This window comes from Microtus ochrogaster, chromosome 18 (genome assembly GCF_000317375.1).
Source record: "Microtus ochrogaster isolate Prairie Vole_2 chromosome 18, MicOch1.0, whole genome shotgun sequence".
In the NCBI taxonomy this organism is placed as follows: domain Eukaryota; kingdom Metazoa; phylum Chordata; class Mammalia; order Rodentia; family Cricetidae; genus Microtus; species Microtus ochrogaster.
In genome coordinates, this window is record NC_022020.1 from 39,647,378 (window position 1) to 39,662,962 (window position 15,585).

A 15,585-nucleotide genomic window follows, 5' to 3' on the forward strand; every position below is an offset into this window, starting at 1 on the left:
CTACATTTACGGGAACGTCGCCCTTTCTACTGTCAGAACACCAAAAAGGGATCACGGACTACTTGTTAATTGGGTTGCCTAAGGCATATTCATCTGCAATTTGTATTTCGTCCTGTATTTCTGTGCATTTAAAGATCTGCTCAGTTCTCACATCTAGTGTATGCCTTTCTTCATCGTGTCTTATTTCTGTGTTCTCTGTGATCCTGGTCCACTACTGTCCTATCCTGAACTCTCTTCATATTGTACAATGGTATAATTATGATAAACATAAAACCAATCCTCTTACCTAAGTCCCTCTCCTTCCCTTGCCACAGCCCTGGATCACCGTATGTCATTTTAAAGGCGACAGATAGAGTCCATTCCAAAAGCAGTGAGGGTTCCCCTTGCTTCCAGCTGCACCTGGCCGAGACACACAGTGTCACTGAAGCCATGGAAATGGCTTGTCAATCCACAGTTCATCACAGAGGTGCAGACTGAGGGGAAAGAGTGTAAGCTGGAAGACAGGCTATTCACGAATGAGCTGAAACCCACAGTATTGTCTGTCTCTGAACCCTGTGTGTGTGTGGAAGGAAACATCGTCGCTATCAGTAATTATCAAGTACAAGGGTGTGTGCTTTCCTCTGCAAAGCTCTGAGGCTTACAGGGAAAGGAATGAGCTTTCATATCTGAGCACTTGGTTTCCGAACTATATTTTAGATTTTTTTTTATCAACAATAAAATGTCTGGTTTTAAGTTTTATTTTTACAAATGCACTATTTTCTTTAAAGCCATGATTTCAGAAGAACTGTATCTATATGTCATAAATAGATCATTTTGTTCGAGTTTGAGACAACACTCTAATCTGATTTTGGATAGTTCTTTATTGTAATTAAGTCTGTAAGGGATGCACGTGTGTGGAGAGGGAAGAAGAAACATGGAAAATTAAATTAGATCATAGGTTTGAGGTGTGATTTTTTTTCCTGTGGCATAGCTGTACCATTTTCATGACTTAAAAAGGAGAAAGAATTGAAATCTTTAAAAGGGGGTGCTTAGAATAAGTGTCCTTTCAAGAAAATAAACCAGCTACCCAGAAATGTTGGCACATGCTTGTAATCTTTGGAGGCAGAGGCAGGAGAATTACTTAAGTTAGAGACCATTTTGGTCGACATAGTCCCAGGCTGGCCAGGACTTTATAGCATGATCCCGTCTCAATACCATAAATGTAAAAGCCTGCTTAGGCTCTTGTTCTTGTATGACGGAGCTCATTTTCCTCCGCCTAGATGCGCTGTCACCGTTCAGTAATCTTTTCATTTAGCAAGACACACTTTCACGACAGAATCCAAAGAGCAAGCCACAAACCATTTATGAAACTCACATGTGGATACCTAAGACAATTTGTGTAATAAAAGAGGCATACGGCAGAAAACAGAATCCTTTTTCGGTGTCTGAGAGCTGACAGAGGATAATTGCACTCCAAGGCACCACTAGGAGATCTCTATTTCTGTTCTTGACATGTGTGGGTACCACTGCCACTGCCAATGGTGATGATGATAAGTGATGGGAAAATGAAGCGGGAAGTGATGCCACTTACCCTGACAGATGTAAAGGATTGCCACAGGCATCCCTGGAGCAAGTGCTGACGGGGGACATTCTGGTGCCTGCACCAGGTCACTCTGGTGTTGTCAGTCAGTGCTGCTTAAAGCAGAGGCCATCCCAATAGCTCAATTCAAATCTAGACAAGCCCCACCTCCTTCCGTGTCCTCCTTGCCTCTCTTTTTGAATTTGAGATTCATACCACATTTTCTGAACTAGCCATTGCTTTTGATTAGTTGGTATCTGCCTTGTACCCATGTGATTACTATGAAGATGTCGTGATCATTGCTCCATTCACAGCAACCAAGAATATGCCCACAGAACATACCTGAATACAGTTTCCCCAACAGTGCCCAGAGATTGTCTTTCCATAAAGCCCAAACATTCACCCAGTGTATGATAAGGGCATGAGCTTCATTGAAAGCTAGCATTTATCATAGGGGAAAACTCTGACCCAGGTTACTGCCCAGGAGAAGATAAGTACAAATCAAGTAAAGCAAAGGATTATGGGTGCTCCCTGGGGAAGCAGAGCTGAGGACTAAAGGAGCTGTGCTCAGGGCTTTTGGAAAGCCTGACTTTGTGGGGAGGAAATGTGCCCCGGGGCAGGGCTATTACCCAATTACCTTTCCCGATTTTGTTTGTTCAAATGGGGATAATACTTTTCGTTATAAATAACTAACCTTTGGCCTTTCTTCTCTGCTTCTGCCCTATCCAGGAAATTATAAGTATTTGACCTTACTCAAAATGTACAAAGAAGAATAATGGAAGCCCCTGAATACCTTGATTTGGATGAAATTGACTTCAGTGATGACATTTCTGTAAGTATCACTACCTACAAGCAATGTTTTCACACTGCTCCGCCCTCAAGCTTACGCGCTGACTCATTTATACTGTCCGTATTTCCACAACTCCCCCAGCTACGCTGATGAACTGAAAACAAGTGAGGAACAGACACAGTGTATGGTTTGGGGGCGGGGCTCTCTGGGCTTATGGGAGACTGATGCCTAATTGTGTGTGAGCTGGGGCGGGGGAGGGGTACAAGACATTCAGCCTTGCTTAGCATTCCATTCCTAAGGCGTGCCGAGGTTGTTTGAAAATTACTGATGAGTCTGTTTGTAAAGCTTCAGCATGTGGACTTAACTGTTCATTCCCAGTTTCCTTGTATGTCTGTATCAGAACTAACATTCTCTCAAATTCACAGGAACACAGACTGAAGCCAACCTGACATGTAATTGATGAAAAACAAAGGGAGGGGGTTGGAGAGATGGCTAAGCAGTTAAGGTCAAACACTGCTCTTCCAGAGGATCTGAGTTCAGTTCCCAGCACCCCTAGCAGATGGCTCACAACAGCTTGTAATGCCAGCTCCAGGGGATCCAACACCCTCTCCTAGCTTTCGTGAACACTACACTCGTGTGCGCATGTATGTGCACAAACACACACACATACACAAAACAAAAATAAATATTATGGTAAAGGGAAACTTTCAGTCATTGAAAACAACAAAACATGGACTGGACACTTGGGAATACTGACAAATCAGGTGCTGAAGATCAGATCAGCTGACCTCTGAGGTCCTATCATTCCAAAGCACTGTGGGCTGATGAGTCCTTCAGGTCCACTAACACTCAAACCCTGCAAGCGTCTGAGCACATTGCCTACATGTGGCTTGCCTAGAGCTGCATGCAATGTATCCCATGCCATGAAGTCAGTTCTGATACCCAGCAACATGTTGGCACAATCACCCTGGGAGCTCGTCGCTTCTGAGCTCATTTTCTTTGATCTCTCTGGGCCTGGAGCTTTAAGTCATCACTGGATGTTGCCCCCCAGACAGTGGACATGCTTCGACATATGTCTGGCTAGAAGTGGATTCCTGTACTCCTCACCATGCCTAACCTAACTAATGGGGACTTTGCATGACAGTTGGATTGTAGGCATAGATATGGTAAATCGCCTCCTTAATACAGTGCTGGATCTTTCTGGTTTTGAACTAGAAAAATAGTCCCTTGTTATTCGGCTTATTCTAACTTCTAGTTAACTTTTGTTGGTCCTTATTCAGACCCACGTGAAGTAAAAGTCCTCTTTTCCATGATGCGTGGATGTGGATCAGTCACGGTGCTCGACTTGAGAAAGTCTTTAGAATGAGCTTCTTTTGTGACTCTTCCTCTGCAGGTATTTGGATTTGAATGAGAGCCAAGAAAGTGAAGGATAGTATAAAGATTTGTTGGGAAGTTGGAAGATGTAGAACAAAAGAATGTGTACTCACTAGGAGTTTGGTGGTAGTAGTTCTTGAGGTTTTTTTTTTTTTTTTTTTTTTTTTTTTTTTTTTTGATGGCGAAGTTGAGGTTTGAGAGTTGTTTTTGGTTTTGTTTTGTTGTTATTTTTGGTTTTTTTTTTTCAAGCAGTTTAGTTGTTTGTTTTTCTGTTTGCCATCCTAGGGACAGAACCTACTGAATTACACCTTCTAGGCATGTGTTCTACAACTCCTAACTCTTGGTTTTCTTAGACAAGAGTGTCATGATATAGCCTAGGCTGGCCTTGAGTTTACGATCTCCGGCCTCAAACACTGAGGCAGGCATTACACAACCGTCCAGGTCATGTTTTACAAGAACAGGCTTTGAATGGGCGACCAGCCCAGGCTTCTGGTTTCTTCTGCCCATTGGCTGGGTGATTTGGAGCACATGAGTCTCACTTCCCTGAAATACTCATCTAACTTTTTAAAATTGTTTTAAGGTTTGGGTGAAATGATAATATATGTGAAACACTTAGCTTGGCACACAGCTCTTTAAAATAGTAGCTTTGTTATTGTTTCAATGAATAATACAATAATATTTATCTGACCAATAGTGAATAAAAAACTCGAGGGAAAAGACCAGGCATGGTGTCAAGATTTTCTTTTAAGTACAACAGAGCAGTTGTATTTACAGAAGAATCACTGGCAGCAGCCCATAATTTTGATGAATTAGGAAGCTCTGCTTGAAAGATAAAATGTATTAAGCAATAACCGAAGCTGTTTAGCAAATAGGGCTACAGGATTATGCAATGGTTGTACCTCTCTGACTTGACCACTCTGAACTATAAATTCACATTTCCATCAGTAGGAATGTATCTTCCCCAAGAGTTCCCTTTTATGAAGACTCCAATGTTTGTATCTTTGACTTGCATTAAAACTTAAACCAGGTTTGAACTGGATAGCATTGACGAGACAGTAACAGCTAACGCTATTTGTGTCCTATGGGTCAGCCACGTATGTTTCATCCTCACACTGATCCTATGGAGAAGGGATTGTAGCCATCTTCCTTTGACAGATGGGGACACCAAAACACTGAGACCTTATATCTTGCCAAGGATCTCCTGGCTAGTCAGGAGCACACTGTTTCCAGAATACTCACTTCTTGCCTTAACCAGATATATAGTTTACTGCAATAATTTACACCAATGGCAATTTTTCTGCCCCTGTTTCCCACCCACGAGCATTTGGTGATACCGAGTTTTCACTGTCATCCTGGGAAGATGCTACTGGCTCTGGTGGATAGAGACCAGGAAAGCACAGCCTACAGGAAAGCCTCCTCAACAGAGGATCATCCAGCCCAAAACACTGACAGCCTGAAGGGTGAGGTGTCCAAGTCTACTGCAATCCCCCTTGAAACTGGAGGAGCTCTATTTAGCAACCTCTCCAGCGTTAGATTGTTTTATCATAATTCAGTATGATCCGAGTTTAATACCCTAACCCTGACAGAACTCTACTGTTCATAGTTAATGATTTCATGGAGACAAAGTGAAGACCAACTCATAAATAGTGAAATAAGTGTTCTCGGCCTGTTTCGGTAAACTAGGAACACTGGCCATTGAGACTGCTAACTGAAAGCAGCTCCAGTGCTGAGGCTCAGAAAGGAACGTGTCTCCCAGCTGCTAGTTCACTGTCGCGGAGAATGAAGTTTCCCATGAACGTGCTTTTATTTTTTCATTTTATTTTAGTTTTTTGGATTGCACAGACCTCTCTCTCTGCTCCCTTTTGCTCTTTCCTGATGCAGTGGCAGAAGACGATGGCGGGGAGTCCAGGCAGCATTTGGAAAAGATGTTTACAAATCTCATGCTGGGGTTTAAGACTCCCCTCCTTACCCTCCAACTATAGTCCAATTACGTAGTTTGAGCTTTGTATTTCATGGTTTTTCCCTCTGGTCAGGGGACTGGTTCTTGTTTTAATTAAAACGCAAGCTGTATATTTGTATAGAAAAACAGCTAGAACTTTCTGTCTTTATCTAATGAGACAAAACACAGAAGGCAACCAACTTATTTTGATGTTCTCCAGACTTGAAAATGATGGGTTTCCCCTGTAAAATGCAAGGTTTCAATGGTACATCCCTGTCTCTCTGCCATCTAAGGGCAGAGCGCTATGCCCAAGCTGTAGCCCATGAGAGAGGGCACGTACAAACCTTCCTCTCCTGGCAAATGGGTTTACAGAGGCCTCTTTTATTCAGTTGAAAACCAGGCTCTCCTATCATCTAAACGAAAACAAAACCCCCCAGGGTTCTTAGGAACCATGGCATATTTATTTTATTCAGCAAAGCCAATTTTTTTTCCCACAAAAATAGTATCTTATCCAGGACTGAATAAATAAAGCAGAGGCTGAACAGCAGAGAGGTGACGTATGTCACACACAGTCACCGTCTGTCACACGTAGGTCCTGTCCCACACACAGCTGAAACCTTTCTAGTCAAGCCTCGCAAAACTGCAAGAGACGGGTTCTGCTTTCATCCTGTGTCGCAGATCACAAAATGGAGACTTGCAGAGGCCTGTGAGTTCACGAGGTTACAGCCAGAACTCAGCAGGGTCAGGACTGGACTACGGAACTCCTTGACTCAGAAGGGGACTGTGACTTTCTGAGAAACTTCGTTGAATGGAAGCACCTCTAAACCCGTCACCTCATGTCCATTTGGTACTGGTCACAAATTGCTTCTTGGAAGTTAGGGACTCCTTACTGCTCCCCACTCCAAATAAATATAATCAGCTGAAAGGGAACCAAGCAAAACTGTTTTTTTTTTTTTTTTTTTTTTTTTTTTTTACTACCCTGACGTTTCCCTAGAAGGTAACCAGAAACTTCATGTGGAGTCTGGATGCCTTAGTTCCTGCTTCATGGTTCCTATCAGCCATGTCCTTCCTAGATAGAAGTCACCCTGTTCTTGGCCATAGTTAAACATTTCTTGGCGCCGATTATGCGATGTGGCCTCAGCAGCAATCACAATGCTACTACATTTTTTTTTTTGCAGAGTTTTATTTGCTGTGTCTTACTTCTGAGTCCAAAATGCCTCTTATTCCTCATCTCTAGCCCCATGAAGTTCAAAGCATTTTTCTTATTTCAACACCAGATGCCCTGCATTTCATTGTTTTGTAAGCACCCCCCAAGAAATAGACAAGGGGTTGTCTGATCCAGAAATGATGTGTTGTATGTTTCTGACCTCAAGACTGGAACTCAGCTCTCCTTCTCCATCTTGGCCCAAACGCTCACAGAGGAGAGGAACCTTAGCCAGAGGGTGATTTCCAAGAAGAAAGAGCAACCACCAGACTGATCTTTAATTTGCCTCTTTTTCTGAACTTAGCCAGTCAAGTCCTCTTCTTGGCTATGCTGGGTAGCCACAGCATTTATTAGACTGACTACATAGCTTATTTATACAAACTACTTGGTCATAGCTAACTGTTTTGCCAATCTAGTCAGCAAGTGTTTATTAAACATCCACGGTGTTCCAGGCACAGTTGTAGGTTTGAGAAAATAGTATAAACTTTGTCTGTGCACGCAGGGAGTTTATGATGGCAAATAAACTATTCTATTTCATAGCATGTAACATATTTATTATAACTGTGAAATGTCAGATTAACTTCATGGGAAGTCACATTTCAGTACCAATCACTCTTCCTGGCAGTGTGTGTTTCTCGGTGCTGACTGACTCTTGGCTCACAGTTGAAGCTAGACAAGCGCGGTTGCTGGACAAGGTCCCTGGCTGTCCAGCCACCCTACTACAAGATAAATGTTTCTTTTATTTGTTTCATCATTTATAATTTTTAATATTTATTATTATTTAGGCTTAACTTTTTAGTGTTTTTTGATGCTCTAAATATAAATAATAATGGTACTTAACATTTGTTGAACACTTACTGTACATCCGACAGGCCTGCCAGGCTCTACAGTGTAAGCTCAGAGTCTTCACACCACACTCTATTAGGGTACTATAGTTACCCTGCGTTACCAGTGAGATTAAAGAATAAGATTGCCGATAAAATGTTGAAATCAGGATATGATGTGGGCCAACTGGCTCCAGAACCCACGTCTGCATTGAAGACTACTTCTGGGCTTTGTAGTCATTTTGGACTGACTTCAATTGCGACACTGATCTAGAGTTTGAGTCGGGACTTACTTATGAAGGGAGGAAATGGAAATAACTTATGGATACAGAGTGAAGCAGCCCCGCTGCCTCTTCATCCAGCAGGGAAGCATAGGGAAAGTTCCAGACCAGCTCACCAAGCCATGGCATCAGGAAGCCTTCCACATCCTAGAGAGAGCACAACCCTCCTCCCATGCTTCTTAAAGGGTTGTGTAGCCTCAGAGAAGACCACGCCCATCGAGCCAACCCATTCCATTCCATTGGTCATTAGACCGAATGGCCAAATTCCCTTAATAGACGTCACAGTTCAGTTCGGTCATTACCATTCATCTCCAGTTCTTGCCATAGGAGTCCCTTCGGCATTGCCATCACACTTGCTTCTCCAGTGTGGATGGGCCACCAAATGCTGCTTGTCCACACACTGCATTAATTACATTCGTATTACTTACATACTGGTGTACTCTTAAAAATGTCCAACAAGAGCTGCTGAGTTCTCCCACACCAGCTACATACAATATCTAGCATTGAAGGCATAAAACTATTTTTTTCTTTTTTCAAATCTTGACAAATATAATAGAAACAAAAGACCATAGCAAGCGCCGTGGGCAGGTGAGAATAGAATTGATTACGGTAATTCTTATTAATGAATCCTAGTTGGTAAAATGAAATGTAATTACAGAGAGTGGGACAGATAAAGCAAGATGTGGGCCATCTGCATGGAGAGGTAGTGGAGAAACTGAGCCATCAGCTAAGTCTCCCAGCGAAATGTAGTGTTGAAAGGACAGAGTGTCCCTAGGAAGGGCGTAACAGAGTATATCCTATGTGGAAGGAGGAAGAGTAAAGCCTCTACAAAAGAAATTGGAAAGAAGTGTTCAGACATAAAGGAAAAAAAAAAAAAAACAAGAAGGACCAGAGAGAGATCAGGAGTTTAGTAATTAAAACAAAATGGGAAAAAAGGAAAAACCCAAGAGTCCGGTCGTTGTAAAGTTCAATGTCCACAGAGTTTTCCCCTTAAAACTCTCCAGCGGCCATACTGAGCGCCACACCCTGCATCTGGAAGAGTAAATGAAGACATCAGGAAACAAGAACAAAGACAAGTCAAGAACCATGGCTAACGAGCGAGCATAAGTGCAAGAAGGCTGGTGGCCAGTGGGGGAGGCAGAGCATCCTGAGGTGGTGGAGATGCTTAGGATCTGCAGAGAGAGCCTGTGCTGAGAGAGAGGCTGAGGAGGAGGAAAGGAAGAAGCTGGTAGGGCACAGGCTCTGTGAAACAGAGGCAGAGGGCTAGTGATGCGGGAATGAACTGTCTGTGCCGCATGCTCAGGGCTATGTGGAGTCATGGGCTTCTTCATTAGAAGGCGGGCCTCTGTAGAGAACAAGATTTTAGAGAAAAAAAAAGTCTTAAGCTCAGAAAATCTCTCTTCAGCTATTTATCTGCTTTGACAGGCAGTTTTGCTTGTGTGGAGAGCTGTGGTTCTACCTTGTGGCTGCCTGAATTCTGGGAAGCTCAGAGAAACCAGGAGTCTCGTGATAGTTGTGGGAATGGATGGCTCATCATCTTTGTCCTGTGGAAACGTAACAGAACCTCACTTCCTTAAGAATCTCTAGCTCGCAAAGCTGCTTGGGACGATGCTCTTTCATTTTCTATGGCTCTTTACCACTTGGATAATGTCTGCTTCTTCACTTAACTGGCCCCAACTAGTCTTCAGGACTAAAGGCCACTGTTTACCAGTCCTGAACATTCATCAGTTTTGGTGATCAGAGATTCCCATAGTCCAATGAAGAACTCATGTTCTGTATGTACACTCATGAATCCCATCCATGTTTAAATTGCTTTACATGACTGTTGTGGCCTGGAACAAACACACATACACACACATGCACACGTGCACACACACACACACACACACACACACAATTTGTCTGACAAAAAAGACTGTAGTTAGTTTGGGAAGCAAGCTTTCTGTGTCCACCCTTATCTACAAACTCGCTTGAGTAAGGAAGTAGTTAGAAGCCAGTCCTTGCTTCAAATCTTTGTCCACTTTAGAAAAGGACAACTGCCAGCAGTCATGTTAATGGAGTGAGATTTTAGTCTTTTGAATGTACTGTGACTGCACTGCTAGATTTATAATGATGGCTCCTTCCAAGATTGCTTTTGTATAGATATAAACTGTTGTTATCATGGCTACTAAAGGAGTTCTTTTAGTCCAGTTCAATAAGAGCCTAGTATCTTAGATAGCTAAAATGTTTTCTACCACCTGAAGAAGCAATGAAATCATTTGCATTCGTGGAGAGACAGGACGCCATGCGTATGATTGAGAGGAGGCCTTGTGAATTCTGGAATGTTTCAGAATTTCCTGGATGTCTCATCATCACAAGCCAATGACTGCACCCAACATAACTGGTCCTGATTCAGTGTTCTAAAATGGCTCCCAAGAATTCCAAGTCCCAGGAATTCCTGGAAGGCACTGGTGCCACTGATCCAGAGGGCACACTTTGAATGCTGACATTCCTTCCCTCTGGGAGAGTCATAGAGGGCATTCTAGAGATGAAACCAAGGCAAGGCTGCAAAAATTAAAGGAAATTTTCCTATTGAAATGGGAGGAATGGCATTCTGGGTGGACAAAGTAGAATTCATAAAGACATAGGAAAAACAGTAGATATGCGAACTGTAAGAAATTTCTTGTTACTACAAAGAGAAGTAAAGGGAAGTAAGAGAAGAGACTGATCTTATGCCCCACTAAGGCACATGGTCTGGCCTGTGCATGCTGCAGAGGCGCTGAAGGATTTGAAACAGAGACATGCTTTAGTTAAATCTGAACCAAGAATTATAACTATAAATTTGAACTGATGAATTATACCAGTATTAATGCTCAGAAGGAATTCCTACTAACTACCTAAACTTGAAAACTTTTAAACTTCTGAAAATCTACAGTATCATGCCCCGGCTCGAGTGCAGTGTATGAACGTGTTGGTGTTCCAGGCAGTTGATTGGCCCCTACGTACATACAAGTCAAAGATAATATCCTTCTCCTCCTCTCTATATTAAGAGGAAAAAGCCAAGCCTAAGACTGCAGACATTTACTGAGGGCATAAAAGAGAAACATTGCTAAGAACCCTGGGGCTTTGTGCAGAAGGCAGAGAGCATGCTGACCTTAAGGAACAGTGGCACTTCGTGGTTGGAGGAAATCACTGCAGACAAAGGAGGTCCTGAAAATTAAAAGAAACAGGCAAATAGACTTCAGCTCTATAGAGGTATTGAAACAGCTGAGGGACCTGGTCAACCTCACCAGGAGCTCTTGAAACATAAAGCCGTAGTAAAAGTTTGATCAAAGAGGCTATTTCTGCAGCCAGTAACCTCTGGAAGGATTCAAGAAAAGGAAGATGTTAGGACAAAATAGTAAAAGGAAAAACAATGCCTCTCAAGTAACTGAAAGCCCTCTCTCATATCACCAACGGATAACAGAATCAAGAGAACGGGCTACACAATTTAGGGTGGAGGGTAAGTAGAAGAAGGATGTATTAGTCTTGGTTTGGTCAGTCCATGTGACAGGAGTTACTACTAGTGATTGTCCTATGAGTGAAGTAGGTTAGCCATCTGACAGCTCCTTATAAAAGACCATCTGTCCTGTGAATTGGGAAGCCTCCCATTCCAGATGGTAGCACAATGCACTCTTGTATGAGAGACATCCCGGGTCACTGGGTCATGGGCTCATCCTCAGATTTGCAAGTATGAAAATACATTTCCGTGTTGCTTTTGTGAAACATGCTTCCTGTGCATTTCTTCCCACCACAATGTAAGCATCTTTAGATCACTCTGTTGTATTAGATCTTCCCGTGTAGGGTTGCTATTTACAGAAATAAGCCCTCAAATTACTCTTTTATTGTGCCTTTATAAAGAACGGTAGATTTATTAAATGCATAGACTGTGTGACCTTCCATGCATCCTAAAAAGTCCCCCAAACTGTAATTTTCTAGCTGGCACTTTTTTTCTTAGTTTGCTGTGTTTTAATTTCTAGTCCCAGGAGTAGCACATCACTTTTTTTTTTTTTTAGGGTCATTTCTTACTTGTTATGATGTGAAGAATTCAAATATATGTCTTCACAAAAGAAAGCATCCTTTTTCGCTATGGGCAAAGCTACAGCCTGTATGTCCCCCTCTCCCCAGCTCTGTTTTGTTTTTTTGAGGGGGTGGGGTGTTGGTTTTGATTGTTGGTCAGTTGCTTGGTTTGTTTGGTGTTCTGTTGTTTTGTTCTGAGGCAGGCTGACTGGCTTGGGAACTTGCTGTACAGAGTCGGGCTGGCCTTGAACTCAGAGATTGCTTGGCTGGCCTTGAACTCAGAGATTGCTTGGCTCCACCCACTCGAGTGCTAGGATTACAGGTGTGTGCCCCCGTGTCCAGATTTTACTGTGATACGCTGTCGACACACCAGCCAAGCACCCTGTGCTGTTCAGAGTTCGAACCTCAGCAAACTTAACCTCACTGCCTCCTGCAAGCCTTTGCAGTCAACCAGGTAGAGCTGGACCTGCAGCTAACACAGCTGAGATCTGGAGAATAGGGAATCTGGCTTTCAGGTGCGAGTGCGCGTGCCTGGGATGCAGACAGCAGTTGGGCTGTTTTCATTGGGTGTATATCATTTAAGCCCACTGAGAAATCCTTGCTGTATCATTGCCCATATTTATACCTAATCAATCAATTTTCCTCTTTTCTAAAATATTGTCTTGAGGGGAAACCCAAAAAGGGAGGGAGGAAGGAGAAGGGAGGTAGGGAAGAAAGAGAGAGAGTGAGAGATGGCAGTGGGGAGCAGGAGAGGTGGTGAGCCGTTGCCAAAGGGGGTTTCATGGGGCACAGCAACCAAAACAAAGGCCTAATTTTAATTGAATTATAGACTGTGTAATTATTTAACCTGCACCAGCTGGTCTCAGAAAGCTACCAGATTCCTTAGAGAGCTTGTACTTGATCAGGAACATGAGGTACCTTGTTACTACCAAGACGAAGCTTCTCTGTCTAAATTATCCCTGACCACCCCATCCCCCAAGACACAACACACAAAGCATAATGTAGAAGGAAAAATTGTCTAGAGGCTCAACTCCGGTTCATGCAGCCTTCCCCTCCCTCCACCTGTGTGTAGTGTGTGTGCTGAGACACCTGTAGTCTCTGATGAATGGCCAATATAAACAGGATGCTATTGCATCAGACAGGTAAGAATAATTTCTCTAATTAGTCTTCTGAGATTTCATTTTTCATTTGGAAATACTGGGAATTTAATTTGTTTGTGATGTGCAAGCTGACAGTAGCGGCAAGCGCCTGCTCCTTCTGCCTTGCTTTGCTGATATTTTGTGGGAATTCTGGAGCTCTATCTATCAACATCACACCCACTAACGTACCTTTGCATTGAGAAATGCATTCTAATTATACAGTCCTCGCTTGTGAGGCTAGAATAATACTAATGGGTTTCCTCTGGTCATTTTTCTTTTAGATTAAATTATTTTTTTTTTCTCAGTTGCCTCAGATTTTGCAATGGAGAAGTAATTCATGATATGTGCCTGTTCTTAGAGATACAGAGCAAAACATTCTGAGAAAATTGTGTTTTATGGATTGCAGTATGAGTATGACTGAAGATAGTCTTTGATTAAAGGCCTCATTCTCTTCTATTCATTCTATTTATTTTGTTTGAACACATCCTTCTCTCAAGACAAATTGATGGCTATCAAATGTAGACCCCATAAATCATAGTTATTGATTTTACATGTGTTTTTGTGCCTCCAGTGTCATAATTTGTTATCTTGATAGCCAGCCCTGAACTTGATGCTGTGACAGAGACTAAAAGATGCTGTCTTTCCTCCCAAACTAATCTATGGATGAGAAGAGCTTTCAAAGAGACCTAGGTTCCTCTTGCTTTTAATGACCAGACCTCAGTATTTGCCATGGAGACAATACACACAGTAAAATCAGCAGCACATGGTAACTGTTGGAGCCTAAAACAAAAAGACGTGTTTATTGTATGTGTAAGAGTGTTAGGTATGTTTGTGCACTGAATGACAGTGCCTGGTAGCTGCAGAGGCCAAAAGAGGGAATTGGATCCCCTGGAATGGAAGCTACAGATAGTTGTGGCCCATCCTGAGGGTGCCGGGACGCACATCAATCTTCTCTGCAAGAGGAGTAAGTGTTCTAAACCACTGAGCCATCACTCCAGGTCCAGCTTTGGGATTTTATGTAGTGTGGTCCACACCGGCATAGACATGTCTCCTCAGTCTGGATGCTGAGGAAGCCTAATACTCCTCCACTAGGCTTTTTACACTGGTAGCTAGCTAGCTCTTTGGGTTGAGGAAACAAATAGTATCTTCTGGAAGTTTTCAAGGTTCAGTAATTCTGGCTATATTTCAGTTTGAAATGATGAGACACAGAAAAGCTTTCAGATGTGTCTTACTTTGTCCATTAAATAAGAGCTGCCAGGCTCCTCTTTAACCTGTGTCTACTGAGGTGCTCGCCGGTGGATCTTAGGATGCTCTCAGATCACCACGAGGTCCACCTCTTGAATGTGTCTGTTGTACACAAGACTGTTAAGCCTCAGTCCTTGCGTTCATCTTTTTTTTTTTTCTGGGTGGTTTAAAGAAATGCCTTTATTTTAAATTTCTATCTCACACCCTTCTCCCTCTGTCTTCCCATTCAGTACTCAGTCACATCTCTCAAGACCATCCCAGAACTGTGCAGAAGATGTGATTCCCAAAATGAGGACAGATCAGGTAAGTCGGACTCCTCGGCCCCCTCACCCACTAGTGGTAGTGCTCCAGTTTGCCTGGCCTTGGTTGCTTTTGCATTCTGCTCTTTTCCCTTGTGGTTTCTCTGCTCCTGCCGCCTCCCTGCCACCTTCAACAAACAGATGTATCTGTTGAGGTCATCTACAGGACTACAAGGTCGTAACTAGGACCCGGCTGTGTATACGTCGACATAGGTCCTCTTGATAACCTTCAAACCATAGGCTCCACAGAGATCTACAGAAAACCCAAGAAAGCCATGGTGGCAAAAACATAATGATGCCGGCGCCAGTGAAAAAATGCTGGATGCATTTACTGCCCATATGGCAAGGACCAACGTGAGGGATGAGGCTTTGCCAAAGTCTGAAACCCTATCAGGATGCGACATGCTAGAATCTGCAATAAGGCATACTATAACAGTTAAGATGAAAGCAAGGCGCTGGAGTTTAATAGTGTAAACTAAACAGAGAATTATGGCGGCTAGATGGAAACCAGCTGGCTGGCCTTGTCTCCTTGCCCCATCCTCCGCCTGAAAAAAAAAAGTACATTGAGGGTTGTTTTTCCCCCCTGTAAATCAAATGAAATCCCTCTGCTTTTCTCTCTGAGAATGGGCAAAGAGGAAAATAAAAAGTATATTAATGGGAATGATATTAAACTATGAAACGGTGTTTGTTCCTTTGCCCTAGATAATTACCACTAACCTAGCCAAACTGAACCTCTCCTCGTAGTAACACCAGGCTGGAGAAACATGCTTGGCACGAGACTTAAGATAATCCTTAAATGATGCACATGATGTTTAAAAATAAATAGAGGTATCTTTCCTGTACAGCTACTAGAATTCTGAATTTCTGACTGAAAGGACTTGGAGAACTAATTAG

At 42.8% G+C, this 15,585-nt stretch overlaps 1 protein-coding gene across 4 annotated transcripts in view; it reads left to right on the top strand.

Annotated features, from left to right (window-relative positions):
* Nucleotides 1-15,585, top strand: part of Sncaip (synuclein alpha interacting protein) — a 143,830-nt gene that overhangs the window by 70,258 nt on the left and 57,987 nt on the right. For all 4 annotated transcript variants that reach the window (XM_026783607.1, XM_013349612.2, XM_013349613.2 and 1 more), the window contains exons 2-3: nt 2,288-2,390; nt 14,623-14,695. In XM_026783607.1, coding sequence (XP_026639408.1) covers nt 2,334-2,390; nt 14,623-14,695 — 130 coding nt within the window. In that variant the 5' untranslated portion in view covers nt 2,288-2,333. The remainder of the gene's footprint in view (nt 1-2,287; nt 2,391-14,622; nt 14,696-15,585) is intronic.